Below are 17,423 nucleotides of genomic sequence, written 5' to 3' on the forward strand. Positions count from 1 at the left end.
TTGACATGGGTAGACTTTGTTTGTCATTGTCTTCTTCCCTGAACCTTTTGCTGCTGGGATGCTCCATCCCACTTTCTCTTGTCCATCCCCAGTGGAGGGGATGGGGAGTCAGGAGTGATTTCCTCCTGTGGCCTCGGGGACTCCTACCCTGGAGTAGCCTTGTTTTTGCCCTCTGTGGGACAAATGCTAAATACTGACCACTAACAAAAGACAGCTAGTAATTCTGATGCATAATTTAAAGATGGGAAGCATAATTAATGATCTACAGATTTCTTCAGAAGCAGCAAATCTGTTTGGTCAATGCTGCTCTGGCTGGGCAGAACCAAATGGGAAATGTCATGTTAAAAGATCAGTCACAGATGTTTTGTAGAAACCAAAGCAAAGACCAGCCAGAGAACTGGCAATTGTTTGAGTGCTGGACTGACTGCTGGCTCCAGTATGAAAGGCATCTGAGGCAACTGCCTGTTCTTTAGGTGATTTATTATGGATTTGGGAGGCATAACATGGATTTAAGAAGGAAAAAATGATGCATCTCTTTGTTTCAAGTGGTGGTGTTCCTGAAGGTGAACTCTGTGGTGCAACTGCCCTGACAGCAGGCCAGTGCTTACCAAACCCCAACCAATCCTTTTTACAGCCAGGCAAAAGCACATTAAAAACTGCAGAGACACGGGACTTCCTTGGAGATTGCCAAGGACAAATGAGTGACTTCCCACATTTGTGTGGAGTCATTTAGAAACTGCTTGTGTGTGAAGAGCTTTCCTTTCCTTGGGCAGGGTTTTTTGACTCACACAGGTATTTTGTGGCTTCTAAAGGCTATGTACAGTCATTCTCCAGCTTTTCATGAGTGTTCTGGAATTACACGTGACCTCAGCTCTCACAGGGAATCATAAAACGGTTTGGGTTGGAAGGGACCTTAAAGATCATCCAGTTCCAACACCCTGCCACGGGCAGGGACACCTTCCACCAGCCCAGGTTGCTCAGAGCCTCATCCAACCTGTCCTTGGACACTTCCAGGGATGGGGCAGCCACAGCTTCTCTGGGCAACCTGTGCCAGGGCCTGCCCACCCTCACAGGGAAGAATTTCTTCCTGATATCCAATCTAAACCTGCTCTCTGTCAGTTTGAAGCCATTCCCATTGTCCTGTCACTCCAGGCCCTTTTAAATACACTCTCTCCATGCTTCTTGTGGGCTCCCTTCAGGGACTGGAAGGGTGCAGTCGAAAAGCCAAACCAAGTGTGAAAACAAACCCACCCAGCCACAGAATCACAGAATCTGTTAGGTTGGGAAAGACCTTTAAGATCACCAAGTCCAACCACAAATCATCTTTCCTTGCACGGTGCACCCAGGTCTCTTTTCCTGCCTTTATGATGATCACGAGCGCAGCAGATGAAACTGTGGACAAAGCCAATCCTTATATATCTAGGGTTTGTCCCAAGAAATCAAAAAGCTGTGCAAATACTGGCTTTTTTTAATCTCAGCATCCAGGAATGACAAGTGCTTAAAAAAACCTCAAAACAACGCTGAAAAATTAAATAGAAAGGAAAGAAAATTGGCTAGAAGTTGTTTAGGAAAATAAGTTATTTAATTTAAATGGGATCCAATGTGAACTCTTTGTAGTATTACATTCTGAGCTGAAGAACCGAGTCTCCATTCCTCTCCCACTACTTCCTCTCCTAGGATTGCTGAGTAGTGAACATTCACTAATAAATAAGGTACAAGATTTAGATAAAACAATGCTACCTAAACCAACTCACAAACAAATAAAACAGGGAAAAAATGCCTGTACATATAAATTTCCATTTCAGCTGTAAATCTCACATTTTCCTTTGCAAAAAAACAGCATATAGCCTTTTTCTGAAAGCAAGAAACACTTAAGAACAAATATTTTAAGTCCTTTGTAAAGTTGATAGTAGAAGGAGTGAAAGTTCTGCTTTGTGTCTTTATTATTATTGTTATTATTATTATTATTATGAACACCTGAACACCTGATCTAAAAAGTTTTTTATCAAACCTAGAGGTCAGAGTTTAAATACTGATGATCCCTTTCATGCTGCAAGTGTCTCATCCCACAATAATATACATATTTCATGGTTTGACTGCATTAGGCACAGTCAACTGAGAAAAATACAAAAGAAACTACTGTGAATTATGCATAACATTAAGGCACAAAATTAAAAATAGAAAGAGTTCTCACCCCTGCCCAGCAGAATAAACCAAAAACATTACACATAATACTACTGCAAAATCAGCCACCACAAAACTTAGTTCAGAATACTCCTTCCTCTTTCAAAGAATGGACTATTACACGGTTTTCTAATTACAGATTTAGACATTTATATTTTTAACAACGTGCAATAAAATAAAATATGGGTGTTTCCATTGAGGCACTTACTTATCAGTGAATAATTAAGACATTTTAAAGGCCTTTCACATTGTCCCACATACAGGTTTTCTCCATGAGCAAGAGGAAAGGCAAGAAAAGGCGTAACCACAAGGAGATGTTTTGCCTGGAAGAGCTTCCTAGCCCTGGATGAGGAACCTATCACGGGCACCCATCTCCTGCAGAGTCACTTGAAGTTGCACAACTCCGGTTCAGATGAAATACCGACGACCTGATTCACTCTCACAATGAATTTCACTGCAAGTAATTGTAAAAAGCACATTTAACCCCACGGCTAAAGCTGCTGCCACCAGCTCTTCCCAAGGATTAATGGCTGAAGGGACCAAAGGGGATTTGTCATCAGTACCTGCATGAAAAAGCAACCACAATTACACTGTGTTTTAAAATAGCACCCCCCACATAACAGAAGTCATCACAAACACACCCCAAACTTTCAACCTGCAAGCCACGGGTTTTTTTTTTGGGAGGGCATTCAAACAAGAACTGAGGGATCTACGAGAAGTCACAAAGAAAAGCAAAGATTTATTAGTAGGCCTACATGTAATGGAAATGTTGAAGGGGTTTGGAACTGAAAAAAAAAACCATTGCAACCACTTTTATAGCTCTGAGGTCAAAAATCAAGAAAAATAAGATGACACACCATGTTCTTATCAAATCTTTAATTCCCAGGCGTCCCAAGTGGTCAGCATTACATAAACTTCTATTAAAAATAAATGCCATTCCATGAATAACTTGCATGTATTGTGGAAAATATTATTAAAGGCAAATGCCATTCCCTGAATAGCCTGGGTGCTGCTTACTTGGGTAACAACACTGTGTTCATTTATTTTAAATGAAGTTCTGTCTTCTGCCCAATTAAATTAGTTTTGTGCCTTAGTCTATAAACCCTTTTCATAAGTAAAGTTTATAGACACATTTTATACAACACATGGTTTAAAATACAGCTTTCATAAGAACACACACGAAAAAGGACACTGAATACAGCTCAGTAGTTTACAGTTAGTAAAACTACAGCTATGCATACACAAATTCCCTTTCCCTCTAACTGAACAAACAAGCTTTTTAGAGAAACCACATCATCTGTGTTTCCTGACTGTGTTGTTTCAGATTCTGACTTGCTCACCTTTTTCCCCTCTGGGCTTCTGTCTTCTTTGGTCTTACTACTTCATTGTTTCTATTCCACACATCCCTTCCAGAAGACAAACTGCAAAATCACAGGAGTGAAACTGCTGAATTTTTGAAACCACAGCCCTCAGAGAAAGATGTATTTATCGGCCCCTCCTCATCGTGAGCAAAGATTAACTCTGTATTAAAAACAAAAATAATTTTAAAATATTTTAAGTAATAACAAACTGAGCATAAGTCATCAAACAAAATACGAAAAGCCCCTTATCCAAATACTGAAGAAGCATTTCTAGAGCATGATTCACCTGCTCCTAAGGTAGACACTAAAATATGCTGGATGATTCACCACCTAAGAGTGTCCATTTCTCCCCAGAAGTTTCAAAAAATCAGAAGACAGTTTAGATTCTCTATTTGATTTTATTAAAATATGTATTTTAAGATTTGAGGATTAATTTCATGATCTGCTTTTGACAGGCTTCATAGAGGCGTTTTTCCCTCTAGCTCCTTGAGGAAATAAGGTTTTTTAAATCAAACTGTTAGGCCCCCATTTGTCACAGAGGAACCAACTGGCTCATTTCAGATTTAACAGGCACTTAGAGGAGTAAGAGATGAGCAGGCTCCTATAGGGAGGATCAGCAGGGAGAGACTGCCCTTATCCATGTTGTTTGGCAGTTTATCTAATATCTTGTCCAGGCAGCAGGTCAAAATACTTGGATTAGGGTCACTGAATCTGCTGGGAATATGGGAAGGACATGAGGACGATTTACAGGGAAGAGAGTAAAATAAACAACTGCAGAATTTTATAATAAAGTATTAACTGGGATATTGGTAATAATGAGCTCTCTATATCCTATATACTGTTTGGGGTCTTTAGACTGTAAGGATTTGGTTCTGTAACACTGCACGTGACCGGGACTTCCACTGCTGTCCACTGAAGCAGCTGATACAAGGACTGCCAAGAGCCAAATGTGGGGCTGGTTAACTCCAACTGAGCCTGGAAGCTGGTGCTCCTGAAATGAAGGGCAGGACCTACACCTGCTTTTTTGGTAGCCCTTCTTCTTTAGGAGATCCTGAAATGCTCTCATCCCTTAGAAGATGGGGACCTCTGCCTCCTAAGAGAACCTCCCACACAGATTACCAGAAATGAATCAGAAATTAATTGTCTTCTCCTGTGAGGAAAGGCTGAGAGAGTTGGAGGTGTTCAGCCTGGAGAAGAGAAGGCTCCAAGGAGACCTTATGTGGCCTTTCAGTATTAGAGGGGTCACACAGGAAAGATGGAAAGAGACTATTTCCAAGGGCCTGGAGTGACAGGACAAGGGGGAATGGCTTCAAACTGACAGAGAGCAGGTTAAGATTGGTTATCAGGGAGAAATCCTTCCCTGTGAGGGAGCTGAGGCCCTGGCACAGGTTGCCCAGAGAAGCTGTGGCTGCCCCATCCCTGGAAGTGTCCAAGGCCAGGTTGGATGGGGCTCTGAGCAACCTGGGACAGTGGGAAGTCCCAACCCCCCGTGACAGGAGGGTTGGAACTCAATGATCTTTAAGGTCTCCTCAAACCCAAACCACTCTGTGATTTTATGATCTGAGAGCACCGGAGGAGAGAGCCGGTGACTTTCCTGAACCTGGGAATTCAGGACAAACCCCACAAGGCAAGGGCACCGGTTTCCTGGCGGGGCTGGGAGGTGCGAGGAGTGAACCGCACATGCCGGTTCCTGTGCTCGGCAGGGCCCGGGGGCCTGGCATCCTGCTCCCAGCACCTGGCTCTGCAGGGCCCCCCCCGTGCCCACACAGCATCCCTGCTCAGCCCCAGCGGGAATCCCGGCCAGCCCCACCGCGGGAAGCCACTGGGAATAGGGAAGGGGGTGCCCAGGCTGGGTGGCACCAGCACGTGGCGGGAGAGGAGCAAGAAACCACCACTGAAACCAGGCAGGGAACAGCAAACCTGGCCCAGGCAGGAGCATGGGCACTGGAAAACATCAGCAGGGATAAGGAGTTCGGAAAACAACCTCTGGGAAGAAGAGGGGGAAGTGGGTTTGTTGAGTCTACGGGAGGAGGCTGGAAATAGGGCAGGGCACGATAGCGAGGCTGCAGCACATGGGAGGTTGTTGTGAAGAGAGGCAGCGATTACACTGCAGGAGGGACAACAATAAGATCTGATCAACCTAATTTCCAGGAAAGGAAAGAAGACAGGAGAAAAAGAAAAAGGCTGGGTGTTGCAAAAGTGTTCTCTGAATAAGCCAGCACTGGAATAGATTCTCTGGGAGGTTGTGAAACCCCTTGCACTAGAGGCTTGATAAGTTAACCAGACACCTCTCAGTACAGGATGGAATGCCATGCTATCCCTCAGCCTTTGGAAAGCAAAAATCCATCTATCCTTTTGAAAATTAAAGTAAAAGAGCACCCAAGCGTTTCACACAGACCATTACATGCACAGGTGATAAAAAGTTTAACATTTGGATAACAAAACTACTGCAGTTTTGCAAATCCTAATTTTACCACTACGTTCAAATTCAAAACATCATCTGGATAGAAAACTTTGATCTTTCCTCTCAAAGTGTTGTTGAGCAGGTAAATTGTTGCCAGGGCCTCTCAGTACTATTTCTGTCATGAAAGTCACCTCACTGCACCTCCTTCCTGCGGCCAGCCTTTCTCCTCCGTTATCTCTTGCTCCCATGTAGTGACCTTCAGAGAAGCACTGGCCTCTTCCGTGTCCTTTGGGGCACTTTTACTTCTGTTGAGATGCTTGTGGGCTGGGCCAGTCTCACAGCAAGGTCATGCAGTCATCTCTTCACCATCTGACGTTACAGGGCCACAACATACATTGGAAAAAAACCAGACCATTTGGTTCTTTTGGGATCCACTGCAGAGAACACCCCAAGATATAGAGTATATTGTGGCATTCAGACCTTCCCAGATCCATCAGAAGTAATTTAGGCCATTAGGACATCTTAAGGCAATGGAGTACCTTATGGATACAGAGTCAGGAAGGGGTTTTTTTTGAGATGTTGAATGGACTTGCTGGAAGTCCACGAACAATACGAGGGGCTGTTCCCCAGTCCATTTTTTTGACTGGTTTATAGTGATTTGGGGAGACACTTAGCTCATGCTTGTGAGCTCAGGCCCAGTGGTACTTGAAAACACAGGAAGCCCACACCTGTTAGGACAGAGGGGAAAAAGTCCCCTGGGAGATGGAAATTTTGAACCACAGCCCATGGGTCTGATCTGATTTGATCTGATCTGATCTCAGGGGAATCCTTCAGGGGCCTCTGTGCCTTCTGGCTCCATCAGGGCACATTAGCTTGGGGTCTTCACCATGGGTTCCCACCCCCAAACTGAAACAACCTAGGCATATTCCCACTTTTAAACCCTTTGAGGATAAGATGGGCCTTCCCAGAGCTGGTTCTGGTATCTCTGAACTTCAGGGACATCTACAAATGATGATGGGCCTGGGGAGATAACACAGGGTTTTTGAGAATCACCAACAAGGAGGTGGTCAGGGGATGGAACATCAAACATCTAGATCTCATATCCACTGAATTCCAGTTGTAATTACAGCTAACCTTTAAACAACTTTCTGGCCTTTGTTTCTTTATTCTCTCTGGGTTTTTTTTGGGGGGCTGCAACTCACCTGTCCCAGGAGGTGTGAAAATTTCAGAAGAGTCATCTCTCTGTGACAAAATCACACTGAGAACAGGACAAGGATGTGGTCTACCTCAGCCAGTCTACAATCTGAGCCTCCAATGTAATGCAGTGAGGTTTTTCCTAAGGTAGAAAACCCACTCTTTTTATAGGGTTATTCTGCTTTTATTTGCAGTATTATTCTTGTGCCTTTCTTAACTAAATGCAAAGAAAACTAAAAATATCTCCCAGCATGAATCACAAAAAAGGCCCTTTCTGTGTGCTGAGGACAAAAGCCTTTGTGCTTCTGCTGATACGAAACAATCCTGCTTCAGTCTGCCCTTCCAGCAGTGGCACCAGAGCTCCAAACAAACAACACTTCCCCAGGCCACGTGCATGGGTGTGTTTCTCTGCAAGCTCACATCCATCTTCACAATCCATCACAGGGGAAAGGTTTCTTTTTCCACAGCTGAGTGGAGTGAGGGGCATGGGGAATCCTCTCTTGGTATCAGACGGGCCAGCATCGCAGAGGTGACTTCAGCTGACTGAGTTGTTATCCTGGACCAGCACCTTGCAGGTCTTTTGGAGAGCCACAGGACAAGACTAGGGGTGGTTTCTTTGGGCCAAACCTGATCTCCACGGTGCACAGATATGGAGAGAGCAGCCACTCTGCAGCCCCACACACCTCCCTGTTACGTGAGCCAGCCTGACCTGCGTGCCTAGAGCTGAACACGGGGCTTTCATTTCCTCCTGGGGCTAAAATCACTGAGATTTGATTTTGAAAAAAGATGAAACTACAGTAGAATGGCAGATCTCTCTTGAACACTCTCACAGAAAGCCTTAACAGTAATCCAGTGCAACTGCCTGCCCGAGCCTCACAAAAACTGAGAGGGAAAGCCAAGTCGTTCTTTAAATCTGCTGGTGTGGCACTGTGCTGACCTCACCAACGTACAGGAGCACCTACAACAAAGAGGAGGGTGTTTGTGTTCATGTCCTCTCACCTGGATGCAGGAAACAGCGTCTGGAACAGCTTCCCATGAGGGGGCACTGCACTATTACACATCCAGGCTTGGAGATCTCCACCTCAAGGACTCATGCAAAGATGCTGAATGTGGAGGAAGGCACATTTCAGCTTTGTTTATCCTCCTCTGCAAAAACTAAGCCGATGAGAAATTACTGTGTTTATCTCAGTAAAAGTTACCCTGTTATGTGCAATTTCATCCACCAATAAAAACCAAAACATCCAGGTCACAGGGATAATTTGAACCGTGCTGGTTGTTCTGGTAGTGAATTGATTTGTTACCAGCATCCTTTCTGTGGAGGGCTCTGAGTGTCACACACCCCCCTAAGTTATTGCCATGAACAGCCACACATACGAGAAAAGTTCGGAGGAGGACTCTGCTTAAGTTCTTGCCTTAGCAAATGCAGTGTAAGTATTTTATGAGTCAGAGTAGCCTTCTCCTGGACTTCTCAAAGAGGAAAAGGAGAAAATGGATCATGGATCCTCTCTATTTAAGCCTTTTCTCACTCCTAAGGAAGGGAAACAGCAGTGAGTGAGGTGCAGGTAAAGTCAAGCAGCAAGTCTGTTAGAGACTCAAATCCAGCAATTACCTGCATGTGGATGTGGAAGGGAGAGGTGTGTATGGAGTGGGCTGGGAAACAATTTACTGCACCAAGACATAGCAATAGGGCTCTGCCTCAGGTTTGCACAAGGATTTAGCTGCATCTTATTCCAGCAGTATCTTCTGCACAGCTCCCTGTCCCTCTGCAGCCACCGCCCAGGAAGGACGGCCGGACACAACACCGGGAAATTCCCGGTTATCTGTTTGCTCATCTCCACCAACTTCCTCCATCCCAAGAGGCCAAATTCCCAGGCCAGTCTGCAGGGAGAACCTGGTTCTTAAACGACTGTAGGATCAGGAATACTGCAGGAGCTAAGAGAGGAAATGACAGCTTTAAAGAACCGAGGCTGTGAATTACAGCCCGAGCTCTGGATGGAGCCCCAGGAGAGAAGGAGCACAGAGAGGAGCAAAGCTCTTAACAAATTATTCTCCTGTTCAGTGGAGGCAGTATTCAAGACAGGGATCTGAAGAACTGGATCCCAGACAGCTGGAGACACCACAGCATCCTCACTGCCTGGACCAGACCACAATATCCTCAGGAAGCTGCTGCTCCCCAGCACCGCAGCCCACAGAGCTCTCCGCTGTTCTCAGAGACCTCTGAAGGCCACGTGTACGTGAGATCAGAGAGGGATTCTGGGAAAAAAAAAATAGCTTTGTTGCAGTGTTCAGAGTCACAAAACACAGAGATTGAAAGCGCCACAGGAAACCAAGAGCTGCCTCCTAAAGCTTCCCTGGGAGCTGCAACAGAGGATTTCAGCCTGTGAGAGGCACCTGCCAGGAACAAGCAACTGGCGTATCCTTCACATGGATCAACTCACAGGGGGAAAAGGATAAGCCCAGAGATTTCCTTAAAATTGTAAGTGAGCTTGGAATTGCCTGTGTGGATTGCTGTACAAGAACAGCTGCTCGGAAATGTTTGCATAACCAGTTTGCGTTAAGGTTTTTCAGAATTTGTTTGTGGTGTTTCTGGATGGGAAGATCGATGTTGTGATTCTGGACAACCAAGAATTAAAACTTTTGATGATGAAGTGGAGGCAAAGCCCTTTAAAAGCTTTCCTGTCTTTCTCCTTGTCTGACTACTCATTCCCCCAGTACCAATGGAGGAATGAGTACGTCCTAATAGTATGAAGCACTGGCTTTTTTTAACTGGTATTTATTTTCTGGATCCTTGTTTACAGATATTGCCTTGTATTTCCTAGGTCTCCTGATGTTTGTGGACAACAGGCCAGAAATCACTGCAGTAGTTTTACTCAGTAAAAGACACCTATGCTGACATTCAATGTAAACCACAAAAATTGTCCTTATTTATGTTCTTGGTCATAAACCATCTTTTCCCTGCACTAGCTCAAGCTTTGTGTTTTGGGGGAAAAAAACCCTTTATCTCAATCTCATGTTATTTACCTGCAGGGACACTTCAATATAGATCTCTCTATATTAATCAGGTGGGAAAAGGGCTTAAAAAAGCCATATATTCAACAGGAAGGAAGGAGGGGTGGTGTTATACTGCATTAGGTATATCAGACGTAATTTCTGCAAATTTGAATGAGGAAAATCTTCCTAAAAATGTAAAAGCTTACTCCTATTTCACTGAAAATTCAATCAGTGAGTTGCCAAATGCTATTGATGAGCAGGAAACACTATGCAGGTATCCATTCGTACAAAGAGTCCCTGATCTTTTTTGTATGAAAAGAAAATGGATGAGGTTGAACAAGGATTATGAAGATAGATAATTTTAGTGGATTATTTTGTTCCTGGTTTTATTCTGCAGGAGCAAACACAGTGCTGTATCTAGGTCACTTGTTGGCTGCAGGCTATCTGGGATTCCCAGGAGAGAGGGCACTTGAGAGCCCTTTTCATTCTGTGCCTGCTTCTCTTGGGATGTACTTGCTCTTTGACAGGATGGGTTTTGTCTCAGAGCTACTATTATTAACTCAGATTATGTGGGTTTATAACCAGTTTCACACAGGAAGGCATCTCTGGTCATATCACCTGAAGGACTTTGCCAGCTCTACATTTTCCTAAGCCTTTTCCGTCACAGCCGCCTGGACACATCCTTGAACAAATTTCAGGGAAGATTCCAGAAGTCAGTACTTGTCTATGTGAAGTCCACAGTTTCTGGGACACCTGGGATAAGTGAGGGCTCTGCCAGACAACAGCAGGAGTTCACCCTTAAGACGTCACCTACGGCTGGCACGGAAGCAGATTCCCAGACTAAGTCCGGCCCAAGCTCACTTCCACAAATGAGGAACTTCCTGTAAGTAAACCAAGAGACAAAAGCTAAAAATACTGCTCCTCCCCAGCTGCTGTCATGTGGGGAAATCAGAGCATGAGATACGCCTTCATCTGAACCAGGGAAGCTCAAAGCCACATCTCTGAGAGACGGTTTGCACACTCCAACAGCGTAACATTCCAGCGTGTCCTTTCTGCCCTACCGGACTGAATCCAAAGCGATGGATGTAAGAATAGAGATCCTCTGTCAATCAAAAGGCTGTATTCAAGATAAAAATAAAAAAAACCCCCACGAGTAAACTGTGGAAATGCAACATTTTTTCCTCTTCCAGTCGAGCAGCTGCTGCGGCTCGAGGAGGTGCTGGCACTGGCACCTACGAGTGCACTGCGGTACCAAAGCTGAGCTGAGGCCCCGGGGAGCCTGCCCTTCCCTGTGTGCTGCAGTGAAAATGCAGTGCTGGATGCTGGGACTCTGCTCTCTCCCGAGGGAGAGCTGTAAACAAGGGGCAGGAAAGGAGACGAAGGGCTGGGATGTTCCCAGCAAGCCTTGGAGGAAATGAAGGAAACAGCCGGACCTGACTCACTGGGGATGGGTGTTTTACTTGCTGCTTGTGTAAACTTACTCCAGCTCAGCTTCCAGTTCACTGTTCTCTTACTTTCCACGATTACAAAGGTTCTTCTTGTCATACACACACAGGTTTGCATCTGCCTGGAGTAAGGTACAGCTGCTAAACACGCCTAGGAGAGGGAATTGGTTTTCCAAGGAGGGCTCAAGAAGATGATTTTAGTTAATTTTACGACCCTTAGACAACTCCCTTCCTCTGCAGTACTTCTGGCATGTCAGCAGCTTAACCAAGAGTTACTGCCAGGTTCTGTCCTGCTGTCTGCCTGGCTTTTTTACACGCACAACTGTGTGCTCTGCTTGTAGGAGAATGAAACCCAGAGCAGTGACTGCTGCGGAGCAGTGAGGACGTGACAGCACCGGGCTCCAGCGGGACAGGATGTTTACCAGGAGGATGTCTGAGTGGGAGGGCAGTGTCCAAGCTGCCTCTCGGCCTGCTGATAGCACAAGGCACTGCAGGAAGCAGGAGCACATCAGGGTACAGGGCCCTGCTCCTCTGGCTGCCGGGCTTCTTTGCAGCAGGAGGCTTTGTCTGGAGGGAAAGGGACATCCCAGGTACTCTCAGGTGATGCAGCCCAGAGTTTGGTGGGCTGGGATAGGACACAGTGCAGCCCAGTCCCCCTGGGACGCCTCTGTGCTGCTCTCTATCCCACCTCCCACTAATGCTGGCTCTCAGCTTGCCAGGGGAGGACCCCCAGGGATCTCCTGGCCAAAAAACACTGACTCACTGCAGCTCACCTTCTTAAAGGGTAGTCCCAGCATGGAACAGGACCACACCCGCTTCCCCAGTGCAGGGTTCCAGATGTGCAGATGTTCTGAACATAAGAAAACCATTTCTTGTACCACGGGGATTGTTAAACTGGGCCAGATCGCCCAGAGAGACTGTGGAGTCTCAAGATATTAAAACCCCAATTAGACACGGTGCTGGGCAGCTCCAGCTGACTCTGTTCTGAGCCAGGGGGAGGGCTAGATGGTCTCCAGAAGTGCCAGCCAGCCTCAGGGATTCTGGAGCCCACCTGTTGTTCATTGTCACTGGCAGAAGCACCTCAGTGGCACTGCAGTAATTTTGCACAGGCCCACACAGAATTTAGGAGTCCAGTTCCCAGCAAGTTCAGGAATGAGAGCTTGGGCCACAGAAGGATACAGGCAGTGATACTGAGAGCTCCACATTTTAACTTCAGGCACTTTTCCACCCAAGGTAAGGCATGAAGATAAGTCAGGCACTCAAACTCCCTGTGCAATGGCCAGAGAAAGCAAGATATCTCAGGATATGATTCACAAAAGCAAACAGAAAACTGCCTCTGCAGATGCTGGAGGTGCCAAGGACAGGGGTAAAGCCCTTCTTCGACAACAAGCTGCCCTTTTCTGAATGGCAGAGGTGCTGATTTCCAGTCAGGATGAGGAATTCCAGCCCACTGCCAGGAACTTCTAAAATGCAGAAGGAAGGAGCATCGCCTATTTATGTAATGTCCCAGAGGTCTGAGCACCAACCTATGAGAGACACAATCCAGAGTTGATTTCCCAGTGTTTTGTGACCTTTGGGAATTTGAAGCATCCTTTTCCTCGCCATTGGCTGCAAACACAGTGATGTGGAATAGGAATCTCGATGGCAGAAGCTGATCCACTCTGCTGGAAAGAGTCATCCACACAAACGAAGGAGTTATGGAATCAGAAGGCAGCAACAAGCACGAGTATGATGTCCCTGATCAGGCCAAGCTCCCTCTTCTCTTTTTCTGAGCTCTTCACAGCACATCCTGGAGGACACACACCTGTGCAAGCCTCAGGAAATGATTTGGGGAAAAAACAAACAAAAAAAAAGAGAGAGACTTAGCAAAGAGATGACTCAAAGCCATCCTCAGCCACCTGTTGAGCGTAATTCTTTGCACACCTTGCATTCTTGGTCAGCAAAGATCTATGCTGAGGGAAGGTGCATCCTCACATAAATCCTGTACCCCTTTAAGGAAATCCAGGCATCTGTACTGCAATTAGTATAACTGGGGCAGTGAAGAACAAAGCAGCCTACTCTGTTTATTTTGCCACGGAGTGAAAACTCCCAGCAACCCCAAAACTTCTGAACTCACCCCCTTTTTTTTTTTTTTCTTATGATCACAATAATCAGCTGTGGTAGGGCTTCCCTTTTTCTTGCTACTCCCAAGCTTCCCAAACACATACTGTCTTGCATCTAGTTGTTCTCCCCTCTTCTTCTTTCCCTTTATTTGTGCCTTTTCTCTGCCAGGCTCTGTTCCACTCTCCGATGGGGGGGGAAATCTCCCTACAGTCTGTGAGCCCCTGTCACTACAGCCAAACTGGCAGACAGGGACAGAATTACCTTTACTGGGAACTGATGTGCTGTCTCCTTTCAGTCCACAGCTGAGCGCAGCCAAACAAAGCTTAGATGCAGGCAGGGCTGCTCAGGATATTTTCCAATGTATCTAGGAGAGAATATCCAAGATTTTGAGCTGTGGATTCCGCTTTTTAATGCAGCCATCAGAGTTCTTCTGCAGAGTTCTACCCACGTCCCACTCAGTTTCTTCTAAATTCAGATGTTTCATCCATTTACATTTATCTGACAATCTCAGATGTAATCCTGGGATCCTGTAATCCTGTAAAGTCTGGGACAAGTTGGTGCTTTTCCTTGAAACTCTGGCTGCCTGTTGGGAGGAAACACAAGGGCTTCACGCATGTAAAGTTAAGGAGAGGGAAAACAAGAGACTCAGCTAATGAAGGAAATTTATAAAATAAAAAGTCCCTCTGTTTCTTAAGCCAGGATCAGGTGGGTCAGGTGCACCCCGGAGGCAAAGCAACCAAGTGCTACAAGCTTTCTCCCCTTGCCCAAACCCAGGGGGAGGATGCAGTTGTTACAGAATCACAGAACGTTCTGAGTTGGAAGGAGCATCGAGTCCAGCTCTTAGCCCCGCACAGGACCATCCCCAAGAGTCACACCCTGTGCCTGAGAGCGTTGTCCAGATGCTCCTTGAGCTCTGTCAGCCTTGGTGCTGTGCCCACTGCCCTGGGGAGCCTGTTCAGTACCCATCCACCCTCTGGGGGAAGAACCTTTTTCCAAATATCCAACCTAACCCTCCCCTGACACAACTTCAGGCCATTTCCTCGGGTCCTGTCCGTGCTCACAGAGAAGAGATCAGTGCCTGCCCCTCCTCGGCCCCTCCTGAGGAAGCTGCAGATGCTGCGAGGTCTGTCTGTCCTCAGGGGCAGCGCTCTCTCCCTCCGGGCTGAACACACCAAGTGCCCTCAGCCGCCCCTACGGCTTCCCCTCCAGGCCCTTCACCCGCGTTCACATATTATTCAATTAAAAACAAAGAAACAAACAAAAACACACAAACAAACAAACAAAAAACCACAAACAAACACAAACAAACAAACAAACAAAAAAAAAGGAAGGAAAATACCTTGCTCTAGGACGCGTCGAGGCGGGGGGGGGGCTTTTCCCGGCCGGGCACAGGAGCGGGGACAGGAGCGGGGACAGGAGCGGGCACAGGACACGCCGTGTCCCGCGGCGGCCCCTCGGCCGCCCTGCCCTGCCCTGCCCGGCCCGGCCCGGCCCCGCCGCGGAGCCGTCGGAGCGGCCGCGGCCCCGCTCGCCAATCAGGGCGGCCCGCCTGCCTTCCTGTAGGTGTGCCCGGCTCACCTGGGCCCGCTCGGCGCTCATGACACACCTGCGGCCCCGCGCAGGGCGGCGGGAGGGCGGGCGGCGGCCGAGGGGCGCCGGCGGGGGGGCAGCGCTGGCCCCGGCCCCGCGATGCGAGCCCCGCGCAGGTAAAGCTGGGGACGGGGGGGAGGCGTTGCTGTGTTCCCGGGAGAGGCGTCGCTGCGCTCCCCGTGTTCCTGGACAGGCGCGGGCCTGGCGCCGCGGAGCCCGGGCCGGGGCGCACGGACGGAGGGGCGACTGCCGCGCGGGCCGGGGGCGGGGGACGGGCGGGCTCGGCGGAGCGCGGCGGGGGAGCTCGGGGTGGGGGGACAAAGAGGGGGAAGGAAAGGGGAGGCAGGGCGGCCGACCCACCATTTTAGGACCCGAGGGGGGTACGGGAGGAGGGATCTCCGGGGAAGGAGCTGCGCGCTCCTGCCGGTGCGGGCGCGCGGTGCGGGTGCCGTCGGGGCGCGGAGCTCCCCGGCCGCGGGGCCGCTGCGGGAGCCGCGGTGCCCGCCGAGAGGCGGCCGAGGGGGCGGCTGCCCGCCCGCCCGCCCCGGGGCAGCGCGGGGGTCCTCGGCGATCCTCCGCGCGGGGGTCCCGCATCCTCCGCGGGGATCCTGCGCCCCGACGGCGCCGCCCGCCCCGCGGCCCCCCCGGCCCCTCCGCCCGCCGGCGGCAGCGGGGAGGGCCCGGAGCGCAGGCCCGGTCCCAGGCTCGGCTGCCAAGCAGCCCGAGCCTCTTCCCGCAGAAATGGTGGTGCCTCCCACGCAGGAGCGAGATCCCACGGTGCGCTCGCTTGGGTTTTCCAGCTCCCGCCGGGAGCCGCGGCCCGGGAGCCGCGGGGGTGAACTCTGGACACCTCGCTGTTTTTCCTCCTCGCCTCGTGACTTTTATGGCCTGTCACGGAGGGAAGGCAGAGGAACGCCGGGCGAGATCCCTGCCCGCCGCTCGCTTCCTGCCTCCTTCCCGCAGTCCCGGCCACCGCAGCAGCTCCGATGGCAACCCCGGAGCCCCAGACAACCTGCTGGGGGGGATTCCGAGCTCCCACGGCACTGTCCTGACCCGTCCTACTTCCAGCACCCATGTTTGTCCTTGCGCTTGATGCTTCGTGTGTTCCCAGATGTTGGCCAAAACCTGGATCAAACCTGGTAGGGGTTACAGGGTGAGAGACGGAGATCTGAGCTCAGCTCGTCGGTGTTGACTTGTTGCAGACTGGATGTGGATGCTGTTAGCATCTCCTTGAGAAGCCTGTTCCTCTTGGACCAAGCCACATCTATAACGTGTTGTTGGAAGCCTTGTGACCTGATTCTCTGGTGTTCTGGAGTTTCTCATAACTTAAATTACTTGGAGATGGCTTGGATAAGGGCAGAGTGCTTTTAAAGGGTTGCACGGGGGGGGAGGTGGCTTGGTTTGTAGTAATAATGTATGGGTGACCCAGATTTCAGAACTGCTCCTGAATTGGGTGAGTGGGAGGTATCTGTAAATCAGAGCTGAAGTTGTACCAAACCTGAATTCTTCTTAATTCTCTGTTAATGTTGGGAGCAGCTCCTGTCCTGCCTGTGCAGCAGCCTGGCGGTCTGGGTAGATCTCAGTGGGGTTATATGGTCTAGACATGGTGACAGCAGGGCCTGATGTCAGTGCTCCTGCTGTCTGAAATAGTGGGACACAAATGCTTCCTCTGGGAACCTCTTGTGCATCCCGATAGATTTTGCCAGTAGGAGTCTGTTCCCCAGGCCTTTTTTTTTTTTATTATTATTTTATTTCATCTTACTGACTTTAGAGGGATGTTCTTGCTCTTGTTCTGTTGAGTCTTATCCTTTCTTACGGTTCGCTTGTTTCAAGTGCTTTCTAGCAGGAAAGAGCCAAATTATGTTTTATAGTTTTTTTTTTTTTTCCTTTTTTTTTTTCTTTTTAATGTAATCTACTTTGGAGTCTGGTTTAAAGTGGGCTGTTTTATTTAATTAGTTTGTATTCATGTAAATTACGTTCAGTCTCAGTGGTTATTCCAGGCAAAATTTAAGAAACGGCCCGCGAGGGATTTCAAATCCGTAATTGGAATCACATTTTTTTCCAGGGATGTTTGATTCTAAGAGTTACTGTGCTTTCTGTCATCTGGTATCTTTCCAGCTTGATGTTGTTTACTTAGTTACTGTTTAGCTA

At 48.2% G+C, this 17,423-nt stretch overlaps 1 protein-coding gene and 1 long non-coding RNA gene across 10 annotated transcripts in view; one reads left to right on the forward strand and one right to left on the reverse strand.

Moving 5' to 3' along the window:
- Positions 1-1,588: 1,588 nt before the first annotated feature.
- Positions 1,589-15,113, reverse strand: LOC126644823 (uncharacterized). 7 transcript variants are annotated; one of them, XR_007630018.1, is made up of 5 exons: positions 15,022-15,113; positions 14,175-14,265; positions 8,143-14,046; positions 3,525-3,705; positions 1,589-2,747 (listed from the first exon to the last, which is right to left on the reverse strand). It is a non-coding gene; the product is annotated as an uncharacterized LOC126644823 (long non-coding RNA). The 7 variants fall into 7 exon arrangements; XR_007630016.1 differs by having other exon boundaries at positions 8,143-14,265; XR_007630017.1 differs by lacking the exon at positions 15,022-15,113 and having other exon boundaries at positions 14,175-14,482.
- A 221-nt stretch (positions 15,114-15,334) lies between these two features.
- The window catches only part of ARHGEF5 (Rho guanine nucleotide exchange factor 5), a 34,378-nt gene continuing 32,289 nt past the window's right edge, over positions 15,335-17,423 (forward strand). Inside the window, exon 1 of one of the 3 annotated variants that reach the window (XM_050324537.1) lies at positions 15,335-15,388. Coding sequence is in view for 2 of the 3 variants with exons in the window: in XM_050324532.1 (XP_050180489.1) it covers positions 16,346-16,411 (66 nt within the window). In the remaining variant the exon portion in view is untranslated. Of the gene's footprint in view, positions 15,389-16,130; positions 16,426-17,423 lie in introns of those variants that run through there. The other 2 variants (XM_050324532.1, XM_050324533.1) reach the window with 2 other exon arrangements.

Source organism: Myiozetetes cayanensis, unplaced genomic scaffold (genome assembly GCF_022539395.1).
Source record: "Myiozetetes cayanensis isolate MyiCay16 unplaced genomic scaffold, myiCay2020 scf3, whole genome shotgun sequence".
Lineage (NCBI taxonomy): Eukaryota > Metazoa > Chordata > Aves > Passeriformes > Tyrannidae > Myiozetetes > Myiozetetes cayanensis.